Source organism: Numida meleagris, chromosome 2 (assembly GCF_002078875.1).
Source record: "Numida meleagris isolate 19003 breed g44 Domestic line chromosome 2, NumMel1.0, whole genome shotgun sequence".
Classification (NCBI taxonomy): domain Eukaryota; kingdom Metazoa; phylum Chordata; class Aves; order Galliformes; family Numididae; genus Numida; species Numida meleagris.
Genome location: NC_034410.1, coordinates 126752762 through 126776754, shown reverse-complemented (window position 1 = coordinate 126776754; position 23993 = coordinate 126752762). Strand labels below are relative to the sequence as shown.

General features: G+C 35.0%; 1 protein-coding gene across 7 annotated transcripts in view; it reads right to left on the bottom strand.

Moving 5' to 3' along the window:
- Nucleotides 1-23993, bottom strand: part of VPS13B (vacuolar protein sorting 13 homolog B) — a 421101-nt gene that overhangs the window by 153284 nt on the left and 243824 nt on the right. For all 7 annotated transcript variants that reach the window (XM_021386667.1, XM_021386662.1, XM_021386666.1 and 4 more), the window contains 2 exons: nt 22074-22482; nt 16828-16939 (listed from right to left, as the gene is read on the bottom strand). In XM_021386667.1, coding sequence (XP_021242342.1) covers nt 16828-16939; nt 22074-22482 — 521 coding nt within the window. The remainder of the gene's footprint in view (nt 1-16827; nt 16940-22073; nt 22483-23993) is intronic.

The window sequence follows — 23993 nt, the reverse complement described above, 5'->3', positions numbered from 1 at the left end:
TCAGACATTTAAAAGTAGCCCCTTGCTCCAAGGGCTCTGATACCATCATTTCCTGCAAATAAACTAAAGAACTTTTGCAGTGCAGTTCTCTTTTAGAGTTGTATCTGGAACACAGAATGGATGATCCTGTGATGATAAGGTACAGTATGGTAAACTATAAAGTAATTTTAGCCTGTATAAAAAGCATAAAATGAAACAAAGCTGAAATTTGCAGCTGTGCATTTAGATGCCATCTGGTTTAATGACTTTTGTAACTTTATTGTTTAAATTCCACAGCAAAAATAACAGCCTGAGAAAGCCTAAACTTTTAAAGATCAGTTTTTCATTTTTATACTGTTTAATGTTTAGACACTTTGAGGAATCTCATTATATTTTTTAAGCATTCACTCAAATTCAGGGAGCGTAGTATAAATACACAGTTGACAGACTGTATAAATGATAAGTACGCACAATTCCAAGGGAAGTTCTGCAAGATACTTTTGGATACCAAATGTTTCTAGGAAAAACAAGTGGAAAAGAGTTTCTCTAAAGAGTCAGCAAGAACAGAGCTTGAAGAGTGGGATGGGGTAGAAGTCTGAGTAGGGGCAGAGGGTTTAGCAAAAAGAAGTCAAAATAGAACATAAACCAAACACTTCTATGCTTTTTGAGTCATGGTAGACATAATTTTATCCCAAAACTTAATGCTGTTTGGCTGTAAGAGCATCTTTAATTTTGATTTCTTAACTACTTCATGTGCGCTTGGCTTACCACATAACAGGGTAAACAATCTTTGGATTTTGCCATTGCTTTTACCCGGTATTGTACTGTGTTTCAGTTGGCTGTTTCACCTAGTTTAGTGATACAATAACTCAGTATTTTCTGTTGGTCTAGAAATTCACCTGGAAGTACCAAGGTTGATTTTCACTGAACACAGTCTTTACTTTCTTTCTGCAATTTCTTTAAGTCATACAGGTCTGGTATAATGAAACAATCTACAAGACATACTGACCATGGTTTGACAGACTGACTTGAGGTGGGATATTTTTTTGCACTGTTGTGTCAGTATATCAAAATCATATCTAATATTCAGTCAATTTCTGTAAGAAGTATTACAGAACATAAGAAAGAAATAAATACTGATTTTTCCTTTATATTAAATAATACCTATCTATGCATATTGTCAGCATGTGTTTATTATAATAGATGTATGCAGCACATATAGAGCAAGGGGAAACCACTCTAAATCGTGAATGTTTAACTGTTTAGCTTTCCAAGTCATAATTCACATTAACTTTGGCATAGATTAACCTTGCAAGATGCCACTTGTATTTTCTTTTTCTTTCTGCAGAACAATTGCATTAATTATGCCAAGTTTTAAAAACACTGAATATTGTATTGTAGGGTATGCCAATAATAGCGGGGTGCCAGTAACAGCTCAACCTGTTTTCAGCATAAAATGACTTTAACAAGATGAAACACTTGTCTTTCTTTAAAAATTATCACCTTTCATACTACTTCTTGTAGTCCCTGCAGTGCTTTTATTTCTTATTTATAATATCATTTGGAAAGTGTCCTGGTAGAAATATATGAAATATATTACCTTTCATGCTCAAAAACACTATTTTGTCTTCCTTAAAACCCCATTAAACTATTGTTAATAGCACTTTCAAATTCAGCATGAATTCAAGATATATTGAATGGGAGTTTAATCCTAAAAATGTTTTCAGAGGGGAAGAAAAAGAAAGAAGATACACATTTTCTTCATTCATTGTCAGTGATTCTTAAGAGTGTAAAAGGCAGCACTAATTCAAAAACATAGAAATTAGAGATATATTGAATAATGTACATTTACATTTCCACAGAGAATTATAGATTTATCATATACATACTAAAAGAAAACAAAAGCTTTTAAGTAGAGAGGCAATATAGTTTCAAGCTTCTGCTAATCGGTTGGATTATAGAAGAAAATCTTTGAGTCATCTATACGAATCCAATTTTCCCACATTAATCATTCTCTTAACAAGCAAAGATTGACATATTTTGTATGCATTATGAGCTGTATAGGAGTAGTTAAATCTTTACTTTTTAAACAGATATAAGTCTACAATGCCATGATGAAGGGAAGCTACTTTTTTTTTTTTTTTTTTTTAACATTCTCTTGTATTAACTTATCCATGGGATGCCTTTGGTTCATATTAGAAATTCTGGAATTCAGAAGAAATGCAGGGGTTCATTTTATTTAAAGTAATTTTTCACAAAAAATTACTTTTGGACAAGAAAAATACCTAAGTAAATACTTAGGTTCAACCAGAGCTCCTCCAGTTTATAGGTTATGAAGCTGTAGCTGGCTAACCATTATTAAAACTAGATGATTACATGGTTCTGAACTGCTCTTTTACATTCTGAAATGCAATAAATATATATAATGATTCTAATATTTAGATTTATGTGGATTTACTAACATCATAAGAATGATTTGAGCTGCCTCAGGCATGTACCAAGACTAGGGCAGGATGGAAAGATGACCCATTTAATCATGAACATAAAGGGAAGCTGAGAACATTGGCATGATCTTTTTTGTAGGGGAATGTGGGAAATTAAGAGATGTTGAGACAACTTCAGAAGAGGAAGTAAAAATCATCTACACAGTGAAAAAGGGACAACTGACTCACTGATTACCCAGTTGAGAAGCTTACAAATTTCCTGCTGAAAACATAATTAGCTTACTTGAGAAAATCACATTTCCTTGAATGCTGAATTTTTTCATAGTAAAAGTTTTGTTGTTTGTTTGTTTGCTTGTTTTAACAGCCATTCACTCTCTTCCTGCACATAATTTACACTGCAAATTCTCATGATATTGATAAATACATTAATGTCAATTCCCTTTGTAAACTCTGACAGTCTCCTCTTCAGACATGATGTATCTCTGTATAAAAATTGCATCTACTATATTGTTTTCATGCAAGGAATTTGGTGTACTCTTAACTCTTCCCAATCCTTCCTCTTTCTCAAAGATGTTATACCTTAAATTTACATCCTGAATATTTATACCAGTTAGTCTTAGTCTTCTCCTTTGTCACTTAAATTCAATTTATTTTCTTCAGTTATGTCCGATATAATGAATAAATCTTGAGTTCAGAGAAGTAAATGCAAACTCATACGTGCTTGTAAAATACCAAGGTTCTAGCACTTTCCGTTCCCCAAGAGAATTACAACTTGGAGTTCACATGCCTGTGGGCAGAAATTTGCTCTTTCTAGAGCTAATTTAGTATCAACTAATTGCTAATAAACATTTCCAGTTTGCTTAGTATAAATGCAAGCAAGCTCACTGTAATTCTTAAAGGAATTAAGAGTCTGAAAAGCAATTGTTTGAATGAGTGTTTCTCCTATCTTCTTTTCCTAAAATATTAGGACTTGAACAATCAAGACAGTGTTATCAAAGCATAGGAAAAAAAACAATCTACTAGGTAAGTTTTCTACTTTCTTTGTTTAGAGAATTCCTTTTGAACATCAAGTACAGAGTGCACTGGGACTCCCTGCTCTTGTATAATAATATTGGAAATAATATTGGATTTTTATAGGTTTCTTGTCAAATGCTTGAGAACTAGAAATGTAGCTCCCAAAACATTCAGCTTTCCTAAAACATTATGGTGGGTACTTTTTCTCTCCCGTTAGGAAACCATTTCCACATCACCACTTTCCAGTTTTTTTTTCTGGTTTTGAGGGAGGGCTGAAACAGAGGAAAGGTGTGCTCAACTACAACATATTTTGGTTTTTGAAATTATGATGTACCTCTTCAAGGTTTTACACCAGTTCTTTTACAAACTTAAGGTAAAGCTTTTAGATACATTACTACTAGTGACCTCATTTCCTCTTTACTTGATCATTTCTAGTCTTTCTCATAGCACAACTAATTGAACCACTCCTAAAAGTCAAGCATATTCTTCTCCTTGACTAACTTACTCTAGATAAAAGTTTTCAAGAATTTTGACAAGGAGTGCAAAATCCAGGAAGGCTTTCTAAAAAAACATAAATGATACTGGTTATGAGAAAATTCAGTGTTTTACTTTCTATATGGAGCCAAAAGAAAAACAACAACAACAACAACAACAAAAGAGATTAAGTAAAGTACACAGATACAAGCGCCCAGACAAATACCCAGCTTCACTATAGTGCCCATTTGGGAAACAGCAAATTATGTCATCTGTATTTAGTTTGAGTCCAGTTTAGTAAATACTTGCTTAGTTGCTTTTTTATAAGCTACAATGCAAGAAAAATGCAATAGATTTGTTAAAAGTGTTTTTAGATAGCAACTTTTACAACTCTCTCAGTTGCATAATATAATGAGGTTTTTTAAAAAATAATGCCAAGAACAAAGAAAACCATTACAAGCTGTCTGAAGAATAAAGTGTACAGAAAGATGTTTTGAACCAACACATAGCAGAAAATTGTTTTCCTCTCAATTTCTGTTGAATATGTATACACACATACACATCCTGCCTTACATGGGAAACAGAACTTTCAGATTTGCTTTGCAGCCAGACTGGGTAGTCTGCAAGTTTCTTCTTGTTCTTTGAAAAATGAGCTCGTACAAAGATCAAATAATACTATTCAATAACCTTTGATTATAAGGAAGAGTTCAAATCTGTTCTGTTCCAATTCTGTGAAGAAAGGATATATCTATATACATTCCTATGTTCTATTCATATCGCCTCCAAACAGGTTTATATTTTACTGCTGGAGAACACAGACTAAAGGAAGCATCTGTGATTTATGTCAATCACTGACATTGTACTCAAAAGAGATGGCTAATATTATCTCTGTATTTTATTACTTGCACTTGTGTTAGCCATTAACATACCACTGTTAGCCATTGCCATCTCGCAGGAAAAAAACTAACCACCAAAAGCATCAGAGGGCATGAAAAATGTTTTGAGAGGCTAAAGAATGTTACATTTATCTTTGTGTCCCACAACTAATAAACCCCACAAGAATATAAGAACCAGTCCTTTATAAATAAATAAATAAATAAATCAAAGCATCTGAAACGCAACAACAGCCCTGTATCTTACTTTTTAATTCATATTCTACTGCACCATAATCAGATTTAATAACAATAAAGAGAGATAAAGTAGCAGTACTGCATAGAATAGGCTTAAATGTCAGAAGAAACATTAAGCATGACTTTTGCCTATACTTAACGCAGATGAGCACTTAGCTCACTCAGAAAATCAGCAAGGAAGGGCTGGGAACTATGCTCACTTAAACAATACTGTTTGAGTTATTTAGGATATCTGCAGTTAGAATTTAATTTTGCCACGAGAGTTTTGAATTGTGTCCTTCCAAGTAACATGTTCAAAAGTCTTTCCTGAACTGAAGTAATATGTCACTAGTCTGTATATTTCTGATAATTCTTTTTGTAAAGTGATCCAAAACCTTACCAGGAAAACTTAAAAACATTAAATAGAAATGATTTTGGCAAACTGCTTTGAAAAAGAAAAAAAATCTTCTATCCCAAAAGTAGTTTAAGAACTGTGGTATGAATTTGTCATAGATAAAACCCTGTGAGGGACATCAGAGAACCCACAAGTATCTATGGAATGAACCACAATCTGTATACAGAAGTTAACAAATGTCTCATTACAAATGGGATATGGTTTTCCCAGTAACAGAAGCACAGAACTTGCATTATATTTAACTTGAGATCCTGTTATAATTAAAAATACTACAAAGAAAAATGTCTGCTTAATATATTACTGGAAAATACTTTTCAACAAACAAAACATTTGTTGAAACAAATGTGACGGAAGTTATATTTACTCACAAACAGTTGGGAAGAAAATTGCAATAGAAAAATAATTTTTTAAAGCTTTCTGGATTTATGTTAGAATAAATTATTTACCACAGCCAAGACCTTTTAATGTTAATTTTCAGTATAAAAGATAGAAAAGTAACCCAGAAGCTCTCAATCAATATAGTATATATATAGAATATATAAAGATATATATATATATATATATACAGAATCAGCAAAGGAAACCCAAGGAAGAAACTAAGCCATTTGAGTAAAGTAAATAAACTTTACTGTATTTAAGTAACGTTCATATGAGGGCCACTCCATCTCTTAAAATGGCATTAATTTCCAAGGACTGAGTAATTTTTTCTTCCCACACTAAGAAAACCAGACACCTCCTTCTCTTCCTTCACAGTATTTCACAGTAAGAGGCAAAATACTAAAGCTACTTGGTTAGAGAATAAAATTAAAGGGAGGTAACTTGAAAGACGGAAAGAAATGTGAAAACTGCAATAATGTTGCTTTCTAACATAAACCATACAGCCCAACTCACATAAATAACCCGTTTTCAGATTTCTTTTTATTTTCTAGTTTTACAGTTTATCTGCAAAAATTTTCATTGCATTCAAGTTGCTGAGTATCTAAAATGTGAAAAGTATCCTGGGATTTTTAAACAATATTTAATGTCCCTTTTCTTTGCCTCTGTGCCTTTTTTGTTTACCATTTAAAACTGTTACAGTATGTTTAATAATGCCAATGCTGAATCTGAGAATTTTATTAAAATTTCTAGTTTAGTGTCAGATTCTGTGCTGTGTTTCAAAAGGCAGGAGCACGGTGGTGGATTAAGCTGCTGCAAGTACAGGCTGCTGCAATCCTACTTTTTTTTTTTTACCAGGGCTAATCCTTGTGCAACTGCAATAAACAGGTTGGAACTGGAAAAAAATTACCCGATACCCCCCAAAACATTTTGAACTCCTTTAGTTCTCCCAGTCACTACACACAAGTATAACCAGCAACACCATGGATATGTGAAGAGGAGTACAGATTACAAGAGGAGCTTGAGTTTAGGTCTGCAGCCTTGGTGGGCATAAAACTCATTGTCCAAAATCTGTGGCCAAAGTAATGTTGAAAGTCAAAGCTGCTCTGCTGCTCTAAAGAAACTTATACAGTATCCAGTCTCTCCATGGAAGCTCAGAGCTGTGCTTTCATTCATTCTGCTACTTCACTGGGCACAACCAGTCTGCGCGTTGCTCTGGTGGGAAGGTGAGACCTCTGTAGTCAAAGAGCTCTGCAAATATCAGCGGGCTTTTTCAAAATTTTCTCGCCACTGAGTTGAATCAGGAATTCATATGGGGGAATAATTAAAAGTTTGAAAAATTCTTTCAAAGGGGAGGAAGGGCCATTGGATGAGGTTAAGACAAGGAAATTATTACACAACCCAATTTCAGCTGAGCAGGTGTCTTTCAGTGCATGTTAAGGAGAAACAGACAGGATACTTCTGAGAATTTCATTTAAAATGTTTAAAAACATGACAAGAAAATGAAAAGAAATGACTCTTTGCTGGAAGAAGAAGATAATAAGTGAAAGAAACCCAAGGTCTCAATAAAAAAAACCTATGCATAACAATATATATAACGGTAATTTAAAGACTACAAAGCATCAAGGTAAGTAGCTCAAAATAATGAGCAATTCATAATGTGAAACAGGGTATAATGATAAATTTACACGGATACAAATCAACTATAATTCAAACAACTGTTTGATTTTATTTTGATCAGCTTCACTATAATGGGCTTCATTGCAGCAGAATTGAAGCTTTTTGCCAGGAAATGGAAAAAAAAAATATTGAACAGCACCTCAAACCAGTACATACAAAGGAAATCATAATCTCTCCACCACTTAATCACTATAAATATATTACAGATTTCTAAACTGAAGTTACATGAATTTTATGTAGCAAGCTTCATACATGCTGCACAGCAAACACTAAATAACTGTGTTAAAACAGTATTTGAGACAGTAAGAAACATCAGAAGACAAAGGAAGCGTTGGCTTCAGGCTGCTGTGCATCTTTAGTTTCAACTTTGCAATAGTTAAGATCACCCAAAACTGAGAAATCCTGTTACAGAACAAAGTGCTGTGCATTGGCACAACAGAGAAAGCAATGTCCTTCTGAAAGTCCTGTTTTACAAAGGCTACTTACTTCTGACCTTCAACTGCCAAGTTGATAGCAGCCTTAGTAGTCACAAAAATGGAATAAACACCAGAAAAGTTACACAAAATATGATACTGAACAGTCCTGAAGACTCCTGTTTTTTGAAGAGATTCTTCTTCCATACCTCCTCCCTGGATGATCTGGCAATTTCACAACATGAACCCACAGGCCAGTTTAAAGACAGTCTGAAACAGCTGTTAGTGAGAATGAGCTATACCTGAATAAAGAAGCTACCATAACCACACTGTAAATTCAAAAGCTTAACCAGAAAAACTAAATGCAATCGCCCTAAGCACTGAGATCTTCACACTACTGTAATTCCTTCACCACTTAGCGAACAGACAAGTGTGAGGCTAACAGCCAAAACAAATCTTGCATGTGGAGTATAAGGTTGTTATCATCTTTTTTACCCACTGACGTGCATGTACAAGCCAGATATAGCTGGTCTGTCACTGACCTGGAACTGGTACACGAGGCCATGAGACACCACTGCATTGTCTAAATGACGTAATAACAGCCATGCTCTCTTACGGTAATGGTTCTATAAAATGTGTTGCAATTTGATTTCCACAAAGAACTACACAAAGAAATTCAAAATTATTGTAAGAATCAGAGGAAAAACTCCAGTGCCACTCAAGTGAAACAGGAAAATTAAATCGAGTATATCTTTTGAACACATGGTTATTAATCTGGTGAATTTTAAAAGAAAAATAAAGTTGTTGGAATGCTTTTCTTATTCTGAAATTTATTTTATTTTGACCATCACAGTATAAGGGAAAAAATGTATTTAAAAGTATGAATATTTTGCCAAATTAGGTATGTATTATTGCAGTTTCCAGTAAAACTCTAAATTGAGGAAATTTCAAGTAAAAATAAGATTGATGGTTCAAGCTGAACACTTTAAAATCTGAATTCTAAATATAAATTAAGCTTTGAATAGCTCTTGGTATTAGATAATTAACAAGCTACATTTCTGAAATTAAATGGGCAGTTCCAGCTGTTATTTTACAATTAGTTTCCACTGAGGTTTTTAAATTAATAACTGCTGCAATAGCCTCAAACATGCCAATGTTAATTAGGAATGGTGTTTCCATGTAATACTATCCATATACTTGAATATTTTACTGGGGGAAAGATCTAGGTAGAGATTTTTGCCCCTCTACTAAAAATAGAAGAAGAAAGAAATGCAAAGCAGGAAAAGACTTTACTTCCAAGCCCACTTCCACAAAAATGTTTGACTTGTATATGGGAAATATGGAACACTTAATGCTGAAAACAACCCTAAGGTTAAGCTACTGTGGCAAAAAGCAATATTCAGAACCTGACATTTAATAGGAACAATTTAATTTAAAACCCAACTTGATATTTAATAAAGCTGAGATTATTAAAGAAAAAGAAGTAAAAAAAAAGAAAAAAAAGTACTACTGTGTATCCAAATTAAATGTAGAGACAAACCTCTTAAAAAAAAAATAAACAAAAACAAAACACAAGAACTTTGTTGAATAAAAATGTCCTGGTCTGAATTTCAAAGAATTAGACAATAAATTACAGGCACAAGTTTAAAACATTAACTACTACAATATTTTTTTTGCCTTAAGACAAAAAGAACTGAAAATGACGCCACTGTAACCCTGTTTTAAAGTTTCCATGCAATAAATGAAATACCTCTCCTTGAAACACTCAGCATCTTTTACTGAAAGTTTTGACATAATATTACCTCTGCAGTTTGAAATATATTGAAATGAAAGAAAAACTGCAAAACAGAGTTTATGACGCTTTGAAACTTCTACCTTTTGTAATCCCTTATGGTACAAATGCAAATTTTAATAAGCTGCTCACATTTCCATCAAAATGTATGTGTGCAGACATTATTCCTTTAACTGATTGTCTTTGTTGTCTTTATGCAAAGAAAAATAAAGAGACCCAAGTCAGTATTAGCTTATGTCCTGTTTGTCTACCACACAAGCTTCATGGAAGTATTAACAAAAAATAGAAGTATAATGGAAAATATGATTTATTAGAGCCTTTATAAAATAATCAACTCTTAAAAGGTAATGATTCCTATTAGGCACATATTCTCAGAACCATCTAGTTATCTGAATATGATGCTTCTATGCAAAAAGAGAAGATTTTTTAAAATTAAATTGGTTCGAAAAATAAGGCAAAGAATTAACCTTATTCCTCATACTACAGCTGTAGAAAAGCCAAGCTTTTTAAAACAATAATTTAAAGGTATGGTTTTACAAATATAAATATGGCTGATCGTAATTTAATACTGAACAAAAAATGTTTCTGAAGAGAAGATTCTTATAGATGTGGGTGCTGTTGAAAAGTTTTGAAAAACATTTGATTTTCCAAACCACATTTGAAAGAAAAAGCAGATTTCCGCACAGATTGTGGGCTATATATGCATTTCTTGTATAAACTCCTTCCATCATTCTGTCCTTCCTCCCACTCCAGTACCATCAGCACAAACACACAAAATTGTTTATTAATCCTTTTCTCACTGAAGAATTTTTGTTAACCAACTATGTGCATTACTTGAATACTAGAGGTATGTTCTAGATATAGCTCCTTGAAATAAAGATAGATAGCAGATATAGGAGAAACAACATTGCTACTTATTTGTAAATGTTTGAGACTTATAAAACAGTGGAAGATGGTGAAGTACAAAAATGAAAAACAGTAGATAACATTTACAACAAAAAAAGACTTGCACTGATGAAAAGTTTCTTAAAAAATGCTAGGTAATTTACAGCTATGTTTTCAAGATTATACTCATCACATAATATTTTGGGGGTGGGGGGCTAAAGAATTTCCATTTTCCATTCACAAATTGAAAACAGTCTAAGTACAGCGTTATGCTTTGATCTATGAAAGATCTACACATGAAAATGACCATGGAACATTCAGACCTGGACTATTAAGCTTTGATGTATGACATGAATGAAATCCTTGGATCTCAAAAATGATGAATCCAGAGAGTGGACAACAATTAGATTCTTCACTGCCCAAGCTCAGCAATGCCTGTAATTCTCTCACCTTAATCTCCCAAACAGTTAAGTAATACTTACTCAGCAGTTTATAAGTGAGACTTTCAACATCTCCAGTCTGTATTATCTGCACTCTGTTAGTCATTTCTTTATTTCTCTTAAAAAACTTGATTTATGGGACATTATATAATATACATTTTTTCCATGGATATTCTCTAAAACTCTATTACTTAATATTTCATGTCAGTTTGCAAAAACCAATCATTCTGGGGATGACTGTACATTACCTATACTGAGCAGATAATTTGCACAGTGTTTAGAATGAGGCTTTTATTCTGACACAGAACTAGACATCATCTCAATTTCAGCTCCACACTCCTTTATTTTTAAGCAAACTATGGCTGTATTTCCTCTTCCTTTTACTCAGAGTAACAAAATTACTGTGTCCTGATATGGAGTTTTTTCATCCATTCTCCTACGATTTTCATAAATGACCTGGATACAGGACTTACAGGTATAACTTAGCAAGTTTGTGGATGACACTACATTTGGAGGAGTTGCTGACTCCCTCAAGGCAGAGAGGCCTTGGAGAGAGATCTTGAAAAATTAGAGGGCTGGGCAGTCACAAACAGCATGAAATTTAAGAATAGCAAGTACCTAATTCTGAACTTAGGATAGGGCAACTTTGGATACATGTACAAACTGGGGGATGAGAGGCTGGAGAGAAGCTCCACAGAAAGGGATCTGGGGGTTCTGGGTGATGGCAAGTTGAATGTGAGTCTGCAGCATGCCCTGACAGCCACAAGGACAACCATACCCTGGGGTGCACCCAGTCCAGCATTGCCAGCGGGTGAGGGGAGGGCTTGTCACACCATGAAGCCACTGGGTTTGTGCAGCCCAGAGCAGAGGAGCTGAGGGGAGGCCTCATGGCAGCTGCAGCTCCTCACAGGGAGCAGAGGGGCAGTGCTGAGCTCTACTCTCTGAGACAGCAACAGGGCCCGAAGGAACGGCATGGAGTTGTGTCAGGGGAGGGGCAGGTGGGGGCTAGGGACAGGTTCTGCTCCAGAGGGCGGTGGGCATGGAACAGGCTGCCCAGGGCAGTGGGCACAGCCCCGAGCTGCTGGAGTTCAGTGAGCATTTGGACAGCGCTCTCGGACATTGGGTCTGGATTTTGGGTGGTCCTGTGTGGAGCTGGGAGTTGGACTCAGTGGCCCTTGTGGGTCTCTTCCAACTCATGACATCGTATAAATCTACAACTTTCCTATTTATACTGTCCAATCCTGCTGGTATCTTAGCACACTAGTTAAGTGTTATTCCCTGTTAAAAATCCCAACATGTGTGGATTTTTTAAATACTCAGTCCTGTTTATGTGAGTTTTCCACTGATTACGCTAAGCTTTGTTTGTATATACAGAAAAATACTGTTGTAACCTAAAAAGGTGACAAAAGACAGAATGTGAGATAATTGAGCAGAAAACTAGTTACGATGACTACAGACACATTTGATTAGTTCCACTTCTTTAAAGCATTATAATTTATTCACTCTGATATTACACATTAGTCACTTTTATTAAAGGAGAAAGAACTGAGGAAATGACAAAGAGAAAACACATGAAGACATGGAAATGTGGCTCTCTGGAGTTACCCCAGGAGATGCTGCTTTGTTTTCTGCAACCATCTCCATACATGGAAAAGGATCTTCTGTCCTGAATTACTTTAGATTAATCAAAAGCCTTTCTTTTTTTTTTTTCTTGACAAGTCATTAGCAAACAGCTACTTCAGCAGACTCAGACACACACTTTCATACCATTTCTGCATAAATATGTAAGTACATGAGTTTGAAAAGAAATCCTCACAGATAGTAAGAAACTTCCTCTGTTCTGTCAAATCTATTCAAAATTGGCCATTTCAAAAGTTGTGTGATCATACAGAGCATGATCAGGCAAGGTAAGAAATGATCACATTATCTTGTTTTTCTGGGACCTGCTGAGTCATCTCAAAGCAGCAGCCCTCCAGATCCATTTTAATGTGGTCAGGTAGCTGAAACTGGCAAAAACATCTTTGTCTCCTTCACTGGCTCAGAGTACTCTGACTATCTGACTTCTCCACAGTTCTAATTCAGTACTCTGCTCTCTCTTTGGCCAGGCTAGGCAACTGCCTTGTCTACACGCTCATCCAAAATCTTTATTCTGCTCCCCCATCCCTGTCCCAAGACCTTCTGGTTCTGCTCCACAAAACTGGCAGACTGTTGACAAGAACATTAAATTCTGCTTGTGATTGTTGAAGACAAACACACCTTGCTGGGGATTAAGAATCATAAGTTCATGATGAATCACTGAAAACCCACAAACTTCCAGGGTTTAGGAGAAAAAAAAAATGAAAAGGACCAGTACTGTATAGCTGTATTTCTTTTAGGAGTCCTCTATCTACTGTTATGGAACATATATCTTTGTTTACTGTGTCTATTAGCAGATCTAAAAAATTAGATCATTTTTTGATAGTGGAAATAGTTATTTTAAAACTAATTTTTATATAGTAAAAGAACACAGAATTTACTATGATAATAAATTTTTAACTTGCAATAATCACCTGAAAAAATATTTGTGCCCAAACTTATAGGACACATTATTTTTCCAACATTCCATTTTCTATTTAGCTCCCTCTCCAAGTCAAGCAAGTAGGCTATTTTTCCTAAGACACAGATGGAGACATTCAGCTCACAGGGCCTGGTTTCATTTAATAGGACCATACTAGATTTACCATTTATGCACTGATACTCTGTTAATGCTAAATTAGCACTTTCAGTTTTTCATATATGAATTTATGGGACAGATTCAAAATATATTTGGTTGTTCTATTCAGTCTTTAGCCATGAAGAAATTTCTTAGCCCTTCCTAAAAGAATAGTTTCTAAATGAGACATAAAAATTCTTCTTTCTCATGAAACATTAATTGCAAGTGGTTGTAGTTCAGTCCTAAACTGAAGACTGTTTAAACCAAAGGGACAATGAAAATTAAGTTTGTATCCCAACTCCAAAAACACTGTAAAGACAGTGGTTCAGAAAACAATTTATTTTCTTTTATTCTTTTAAAAGCAGCAGCAGTAAATAAGAGGAGAAGAGAGACTGGAAAAAGAGAGAAGATGACATGTTGGGATTATTAGAGTGCTGTAGCAGCTAATTCTTCTGTAATCATCAGGCTGCTGTAGGGGGTTTTTAAGAGCCTCTTAAGCTGAGTATTGTACCTCTGTTGATATTTACTATGAAATATTTCACTGAAATTTAGGAGATGCACATTGTTTGGATTTCTTTATGTGATTTTTAAGTATGTATTAGCACTACAATTCCCCAGTTACGCCTTTTTGCTATCCAGTATTATGTACTGTGGGCAGGTTAAAAAGGGCAAATGCTGTATAACTTAGAAAATCCAGTGTTTTGAGAATGGAATACTAACACCAGGCTCATGCAATAAAAATATACCACTGTTTTTTTTCCCCCTCTCTTGGATATAGATTATGTGGCCTGCCCTAACAACAGTAACATCTTTGCATTAACTAGTTTTCCAAAGAAAAAAACGATAAAATGTGAAATGAACTCAATGCCTCTGCTCAAACAGCAGTGATTATCACATAAGAAAATGAAAGGGCATCTTCAGCCTTGCTTCTGTAAGTACAGTATGCTCTGGATGAAAGAATATGCATTTTTTTCAACACTGAATTGGAATCTTACTATTTCATAATACAAACCATTCATTAATACTGCAAGAAAGTATTGAATCTCACTTAAACATATCAAAATAGTAACCCTCTTCCCAAAAAAACAAAAGACCACCAGCTACGAACTTCAGTGTTGTCTCATAAAATCCTGCAAAGTAACTTGACGCTCTTCACCAATATATACTAAAAACACTAAAGCTAGTATAATTGGATAATTAAAGCAACAAAGATAAGACTTAGTCATTTGACAGCTGCTCAGAATAGAGAAGAACACTCACTGAACAGCTAGAGGAAATTTCTGAAAATGGCAGACATTTCTCAGAAAAAGACACTAGAAGCATGACATGAGGCTAGTCACAAAGAAAGCAGTAACCATTAAATGAGAGACGTCTGTGGCCCATGGCTTACTTTTGCTTTACCAATTTAGTACCTTAGTTTCTAAAGGAGGTCTGTATTGTAATTGCAAAAAGCTAAATATTGTAATTGTATAAAACTATGAAAAGCAAATACACACTGCACAAATCTAATCCAGAATATTTATATATATATAAGACCCCAACACCCATAATGAAAAAGGGTACCAGAACCTTTAAGCAGTTGAGTGATTTCTAGTTTGAAAAGCACGGGATGTTAGCACTTCAGGTAAAGCCAGTGCAGCAAAGGTATCAGATTCAAAAACATAAACTGGCATAGTTCCTTTGACCTTGATGTACATGGCATCCCTCCTGTTGCTTTTTCACTGACTTGTAAGATCTATGGAAGGAATAATACACAGTTTCCGTAGGTGGCAGAAGCTACTTCAGTATAGGTGGAGCTTGCAGATTCCACTTATGACAGGAGATTTTGCTGACAAATTTTTAGTTGTAATGAGAAGAGCAGAACCTACATTTAGTTTTGCAACTCTCAGTGCAGAAATCAGATGTGAGTATATTCAGAGAGGAGCAGGGCAGAAGCAAGGAGAGCCTGTACAAATGTTGGGAAGATCTGGTATCTATGGGCACACTGAGGGTTGGATTTGGATCAGGCTTTGCTACTGAGAACCCGTTGCTGGTGTTGCACTCTTAAGATTTTTTTCATGAAAGCTCAATAATACAATAGATATAAAGTTAATTAAAAAAAAAAAAAAAGGTATGCTACTAAGCTACTAAAAGTAAACATACAAGCGAATACAATATTTTAAACATTTCCAAATGGAAATACGAATAAAATGACTACTTTACAACTTCTTAGTGATCTGAAAAGAAACTGGAAATACTTCATGGTCTCCTAAAAAATCCTAGTCTTGACAAAAGTAAAACTTGCTGTCATTCTCCAGGCAGTAAATGTTTTATTGCTGGGAAATAATTTTGATGTTTGTAATTTCCATTGAAGAGCACTATGAAGTAGTTAAAAATATTGCCACATCTGAAAAACAGACCAACGGGAAGTATAAGACACTTGTTCATCTGTATTTCTGTGACTTTTCTCACTTGGTATTATTTGCAACCATACTTTCATGTCTGGCAACAGTGCCAACTCTACTGAGGATCATATATTACTTTTATCATGTTGATTACATATGTTCACCAGTTTTGCTGCCTATATATGATTAGTGTGGTTTGCACATACTTAGTGACACAATCCAGAGCATGACATTTTCACAGAAAGTATGTTTACTGGGAAAGAGCTCCTTAGAAGTTTGCTTTCCTTTACAGCTTTGATCTGCATGACATTAAGAATCTTACAGTTTGAGTGTATGTTTACCATTTATATTATTAAGATCTATCTCCTTCAAACTCTATAGCTACTGAGCATTTTGGTAGTCACAAAAATTCCTTTTCTCTTAGGTGAACTTGGTAGCTGAATAAAAGAAAGCCTCTGAAAATGTTCTCATCTGTGAGCACAAGCTTCCTAACGACTTGACATTTAAATTCTGTTATTCATCAGCACTTCACAGAAGAACTCGATTTGTCTAAATGGATTTGAAAGCCCACAAGTGAAGAAAATCAGAAAAACCTGGTTTTGAATATCAAAAGATTGTATGTGAAAAGTATTTTTACAGGCTGCACGTACCCATTTTATTGATCAATTAACTTCTCCCAAAATGAATTTTTTTGAGACTATGAAAAACCAAACCCTTCCCCCAACACTTACTGATAAATGTCTTTTCTGAGCACAGCTCTACTGAGAGGGTTGTCAGCCTGGGGAGCCATAGAGACAGATCCAATCTTGAGAACCAAAGTGTCTTCTTTAATTGCTGGATTAGCTGTAGTAAGGAAAAAATATGTGTTTGATTAAAAGTCAAATGCAGATAGCAAGGAAAAATTATTAAAAAACATATTAAAAATATCTATATAAGAATGTATGCTAAAGATTCAGTTCTGCTTGGGAGCAACAACTAATGCAAAAAATAAATAAAAAAAGACCAACAAAAACCCAAACAAATAAGCAACTAAAAACAATCCCACCCCACCAAAAAAACTCCCACCTGTAAAATCAATAGTGTTGTTGTGATACATAAAAGATAGAAGTACTGTCATTTAAACAAAGTTTTATCACACTAAATCACACTAAACCCTGGTCTGTGATTTTCTTTTCTCTCTAATAGTTTCTTTTTTTAATTTTTTTTTTCCAAAATATAGTTGATCCCAGAGACTTCTATGGGATCTGTTTCTCTAATATGTCTGCTGATATATTTGCATGATAAGCACTTTAAATCGTCCACCCTTTTAAAATGGGCCTAGGTCCTTTACAGGTTTTAAAAAAAAAAATCATCCTGCAGGATATTGTAGTGTAACCATCCCAGTAGCATTTGGTATGAGTTGCAACACGCAAGCTCTGAAACAGGCCACATGCAGAACAAACTAGATTTTAGAACACAACAGTAAATTCCATGTCCATAACGAGTCTACTTCAAGAAGAAAGACCTCTTCGTTCCACTTCTTCATATTCAAATTTCCGCCACAGGTACAACTTGCTCACTGGTAATCTTATATAGAAATTATATTTTCAACTGGTAACTAAGCCACAGAATCATAAAATCACCAAGGTTGGAAAAGATCATCCAGTCCAACCGTCCACCTATCACCCCACTAAACCATGTCCCTCAATACAACATCTAAATGTTTCTTGAACACCTCCAGGGACAGGGACTCCACCACCTCCCTGGGCAGGTGATAAATCCATATCACCATTCGTTAACTCATGTGTTCTCACATTAGCTTTTCAAAATATGGGAATAATGTAGTAAACATAATCTCAGTCATTTTGAATATTTAAAACTTTGAGAGGAAAAAATGCCTACACTACCCAGCACAAATATAATCTAGGAAAACCTTACAGACCCAAGTATAAGAATGCTTGTCACAGTCTCACTTGGTTTTACACACTCATCTCAGTCTTATCTTGGCTAAGCTAAAACATGTTTTTTTAACCCTTTGTTGTAAGGCTCCTTTCAACACTTGAATAACATTTCTGGATCTTCTCAGCACCCTCTACACTTTTACCAATACTCATTTTTATAACAGAAAGCAAACTGGATATATTCCATCATCTGCCACATGCAGAAGTACAACTACCTCCCCTATTTTGTTTCTGTAAGTTCACTGTGATCCTTCAGTTGTTTAGCCACCACTTTCCAGGAGTTCCATCTTGAAGATGCAGTCTGCATAACCTTTTCCTAGATACATAACTTAAATATTTGAAGAATTAGCATATTTTCTACAAGCAGCGCTGTAAGTTCAATCATCCAGATACATGGTCTCAGAGTCATTAACGTTCTGTCTCCTGGGAAATTCTTACTGCAATTATATAATATTTACTGTCATATTAATACAACATTCACTTCCTCATTCTAACTGATAGCTTTATTAAGATCTTTAACTATTTTTAATTCATTTAATATTTCCACAGACATTGTACTGAGATACACAGAATATCATCAGACACAATGTTAAACTCCTAAGGAAAGACTAAGCATATCAAATCTTTGTGAACACTATCAACTAGAATAGTAACCATCATAAAATGGAAATCAGATGTGTTTAACAAAACTAATTTTCCATAAAACTATATTTATTATCATGTAATAAATATAATGTAATTCTTTATTAATTGAATTCTGTGATAGATTTTCCTTTATGTTCTCCAAGGAGAGCAATAGAACTACCTTATTTTTATTTGGACATCACACTTCTCATTTTAATAGGTAACCTTCAGCTGTCTAAAACCTGCTATACCAATGCATGTTAAAAATTAACCTCAGAAGACCAAAATCCTTGAGCACAAGTTATTCAGACTGACTGATTTGAAACTCTTTAATAGTAAGCAAGGAGGATGTTACACACCACATGTTATGACAGACTTCAAAGCAGAGAGTCATGCTCATGTGACAGGGATATATCACTTCTACAAATGCAGGACATACGTTTATTTGGTATGCCGCCTTTTCTTTATCACTATCAACAAATTTATCATGTCTTTTCTATGACTTCTGATATTTTACTCCTAGTACACGTTCAAAAAAAGTTCTTACTCTCCCCAAACCAGCCAGATGCGAGTTTTCCCTGCCCTTACTGCTTCTCATCAGTTTTTTGCAGTTTATATATTTTTTTATTTATAGTGGCTGCCATGCAGTACTTCTTATTTCTTACTGAAACAGAACTTGCTGTATTAAATCAAGCTGAGGGAAAGCAGTGTTGTGTATTGCTGAGAACAGACTGCTGCCCTCAAGTCTACCACAAAAAGAAGATGAGCTGGTGGTGCTGCAAAAAGCACAGATCTAAAGTGTTCTAAAATTGTGTGGATGCATTCATGCATGTTTGTGAGTATACTCCTGAGGGGGGAGGGGGGGAACTACAATTTTTATTATTTCATAGTGTTTGAGTACTACAGTTCATTGTGCAAGCTGGGTTTTGAACTGTACAAATAAAGTTCTTTTTCCATACATAAATCACAATTATTTGAGGGGTTTTTTTTTTGTTTTTTTTTTGAGGGGGAGGGGATAGTTTTGTTAACTATGACTAACTAGATATAAGGTATGAATAGCAGACAAAGCCACTAGAAGACAAACTGGGGTCAATGCTTCCCTACCTATAAAGCAGTAATCACACCTTGGATCATGCAACACTTCTTGGATTAAAAAACTCTCTTAATCATGATGATGAACAAGGTCTCACTGAGGCATATATCCATGGTACGTAACAGTTTTTCTGACCAGTAACATGGGTCACAGTCAACCTTCATATCTCGTTATTGTTTCTAAATTCTATTGGTCTTAAAGACATTAAGCAGTAGAAAATAGAAGTAATTTATTTCACATTCATAAACAGATGAAAGTTTTAAAAAGTCTGGAGTGAAAACGTGAAATGAAAGGAGAACAGAACTGATTTTCAAACTGATATCATTTCAGAGTTCTCCAGTGGAAGAGATGAGCTGACTTTCTTATTAATTTAGTAAAGGTAATCTTCAGCATTATTCTTTAGAAGCATATTCATTTATTTACCAACAATCATGATTTTATTCATGCATCTTGAAACAAGAGATAGCAACCAAAGGATTTTTTTTCATTTCTCTTTAATGACGTATGCAGCTACAAAGGCACAAAAACATAATTTTAAAAAAGAATTCCTTGACAGCATGCTCCAGAACTCCTTTCCAACCAGAATCATAATTCTTGCCAACAGTCAGTCTAATTTTATCTTCTTGTGTTTGCATCACTTGGAAAATTGTAGAGGATGCAAGCAAAAAAAAAGATCCAAATAAATTCTCACTGTTTGCACTTCTTGCAATTAAGTCATGAGAAAAATTTTAAAACCTGTACTCTTTGGATTATATTGTACACTATTACACATAATGGTACACAAGAACAAAAACACAAAAACATACCCATAGGACTTAGGTAAACAAACCATGACTTTCTTAGAATTTATTTTTAAAATCTCTAGATGAATTGTTGCTAATGGAAGTGGATTGCATTCCCTCTAGCTGTTACTAGGCATTGCATTCCCTATAGCTGTTACTACTGTTTTAGCCTCAGCACCTGTTTTTTCATATACAAGGTCTGCAACAGTGATGCAAATATATTTTATGTATGATGAGTAAATACTTTTTGAAAGAATAAATGTATTATTCATGTATCAAAAGACTAATGTTGTTTGAAAGAACAAGTTACACTATCCACAGTTTTTTAAATACCCTAAATCTTCTCACATATGGGAATCTGAATACCTTCAACTAAAACTTACTAAACAAATGATAAACTATATCATCTGTTGGTCAACAATCACAAAGTTAATTTTGGAGAAAATTATTAAAATGAAATAGAGTATCGAATCTGCTTCACTATTTAATGTTTTTCAAGGTGCCAGCTTACATGAGAGCTAAGGTTTTCTGCTTGCAACCTACTGCTGGAACAGATCTATAGAAGACTGCATTTGTATCAACATAATAAAAGCTGACAAAAGAATCACTGCAGCAGAACTGCATTCTCTCATTCTCTTTCCACAAATTATCAAACTATGTAGTACTAGGAAAGCAAAGATCACATAAACTCATGAATGCTTTTCAGCAGCTCAGCACAGAACTAGGATGAATGACTATTTTCCTGCCTCTATCCCTTAAAATTCTGAAGACCCAAGAAAACATGCTAGATGTTAATACAGCAAGGTCAGCAAGGTAACTAAGGTAGCGTGTTTCCCTCCAAGACTGAATAACTTGGGGATCCTGGTGGACGAGAAGCTGGACATGAGCCAGCAGTGTGCGCTGGCAGCCCGGAAGGCCAACTGTGTTCTGGGCTGCATTAAAAGAGGAGTGGCCAGCAGGGAGAGGGAGGTGGTGGTCCCCCTCTACTCGGCTCTTGTGCGGCCCCATCTGGAGTACTGTGTCCAGGCCTGGGGCCTCCAGCACAAGAAAGACGGAGAGCTCTTGGAACGGGTCCAGAGGAGGGCCACCAAGATGATCAGACGGCTGGAACACCTCTCCTACGAAGAAAGGTTGAGGGAACTGGGCTTGTTTAGCTCAGAGAAGGGAAGGCTCTAGGGAAACCTCACTGTGGCCTTCCAATACTTGAAGGGAGCGTATAAACAGGAGGGGGATAGTGATAGGACAAGGGGTAATGTTTTTAAACTGAGACACGGGAGATTTAGGTTAGATATTAGGAGGAAGTTTTTCACTCAGAGGGTGGTGACGCACTGGAACAGGTTGCCCAAGGAGGTTGTGGATGCCCCATCCCTGGAGGCATTCAAGGCCAGGCTGGATGTGGCTCTGGGCAGCCTGGTCTAGTGGTTGGCGACCCTGCATTCAGCAGGGGGGCTGAAACTCAATGATCTTTGAGGTCCTTTTCAACCTAGGCCATTCTATGATTCTACGATAACAAAATTATCTAACATAAAATACTGTACCTTCTGCATTATGATGATCTTCCTCATTTTTGGGAAAGAAGACTCTTATTACACCAGTGTTAATATAGATCAGAGGCAAGTTGCGGGAAGTTAGAGTATGAGTCCTCATAGGCTGGCCTGGTGATTTTCTTTTCTCCTTTTGACTCCTTGGCAGCCTGGCTTGAAAAATACTTGCAATTGCATTAAGCAAAGGAAAACAGAGGACCACATCAAAAGCCTGAGCAGACAAAAGGATCTCATGAAGAAAGTGAGGAGATCCATCAGTGTGACCTTCGGATAGCTTATGGAATGTTCTTCGTTCATTTCTTGAGATCAGTTTGTGCCGGACATTTTTTGTCACAGCTTTTGTATAAGTTAGAGAAAGAAATCCATGCTGCTGATGTGAGCCATCTAAAAGTTTTGCAGTTGCCTGTTTCAAAGGAAAAAAATAAAATAGCAACCTGCTGCAAAAATGTACACATAGAACATCAATCAATTTTGTTAGCTACAGTGCTGAAGGTTCTGTATTTTCTATTGTCCCCTCTCTCTGAATCCCAAAAGAAAATTATTTTTTAAACAGATATTCATCCCACAGTATGTCCATAGTTCACAACACTGCCAGCTAAAAGTATAAATAATTATCTTTTTATTTTCTGACAAATTATGTTGTGTGCAATTCAAATCCAGTCAGCCAAAAAAGCCCATAGTCACAACAATCTAAATTTATCAACCATTGTCTAATAATTGTTCACAATTATATATTCGTTTTTCACTTGACATTTTAGAAGTAAATCTTACTCCCTTTCATCATCCTTTCTGTATCTGCAAACATCATAGGCGCTAAAGCAACCTTCTGATGCTGAGATAATTTCACTTAATCAAAACTGAATATAAAAGATATCCATAGTCAACTACTCCATGAATTCAGCTGGTTTTGCCCTCACCAATTTTGATTATTTCAATAGAATACCTCTATCATGTGCTAAAGCACATCACTTAGGTAAGGATATATTACACTGTACAAATACCAGATTTCTACACTTAGAAAGAAAGGATTCCTAGATAAATATGACAATTAGATATTTAGCTCATGGAAGATATATATTACAGGTTTTGTTATTACCTTTGAAAGTCTTCTGGATTTCAGTTATACATTTCTAGTGAGTGCAAAATAATAATAAAACTAGGAAAAGTATTATTTTAATAATGAAAAAAAAATTGATAGACCTCTATGCAATTGTTCAAATGTTAGCCACAATCACATGAGCACAAATAAAAGCAACTACATTTTACAAGCAGTTGCTTTTTTCAGCATCTTTAAATTTGATAAAAATAATTTAATACAATTTAAGCCTCATTAATAGAACACCTCTTTTAAATAAATAGAATATATAGCTTAAATGCTGAGAAAAAGGATTTTTTATGATTAAGTCAATTAAAACAAATTAATTAGATTTCCTGTAAGATCTGAAAAAGAGTAAGAAAATATTGCCAATCAATATTCATGAAGAAAATAAATCAGACCACACAAAACTTCCACTAACATTCTCTGTAAAATTCTCTGGAGTCACTCATTTGTCAAGTTAAAGGGCTCAATGCCAGTATACATTGAAGTCCTTCAAGGATAAACAGGCAAGAAAAAAAGGTTTTTAACATTTCACACTGACATATTCATAACTACCAAGAAATGTTCCAAATATTCAAAAGAAAGACACAAATATGAAATTGTTAATGTTGCTCTATCATAATTATATGAAGTACTTGTAAAAGGTTGCACAAAAGTGTATGTCAATAATATAGACTACTTAAATGCCCAAGCATATATCAGAATTACATGAACAAAATGCAGCGTTCAGCACCGGCTGCTAAGTAGGAGCACATACTACTGCATGTGCTTACTTTTAATATCAAGGAATCCTACTGACTTCAGTGGACTGCAGT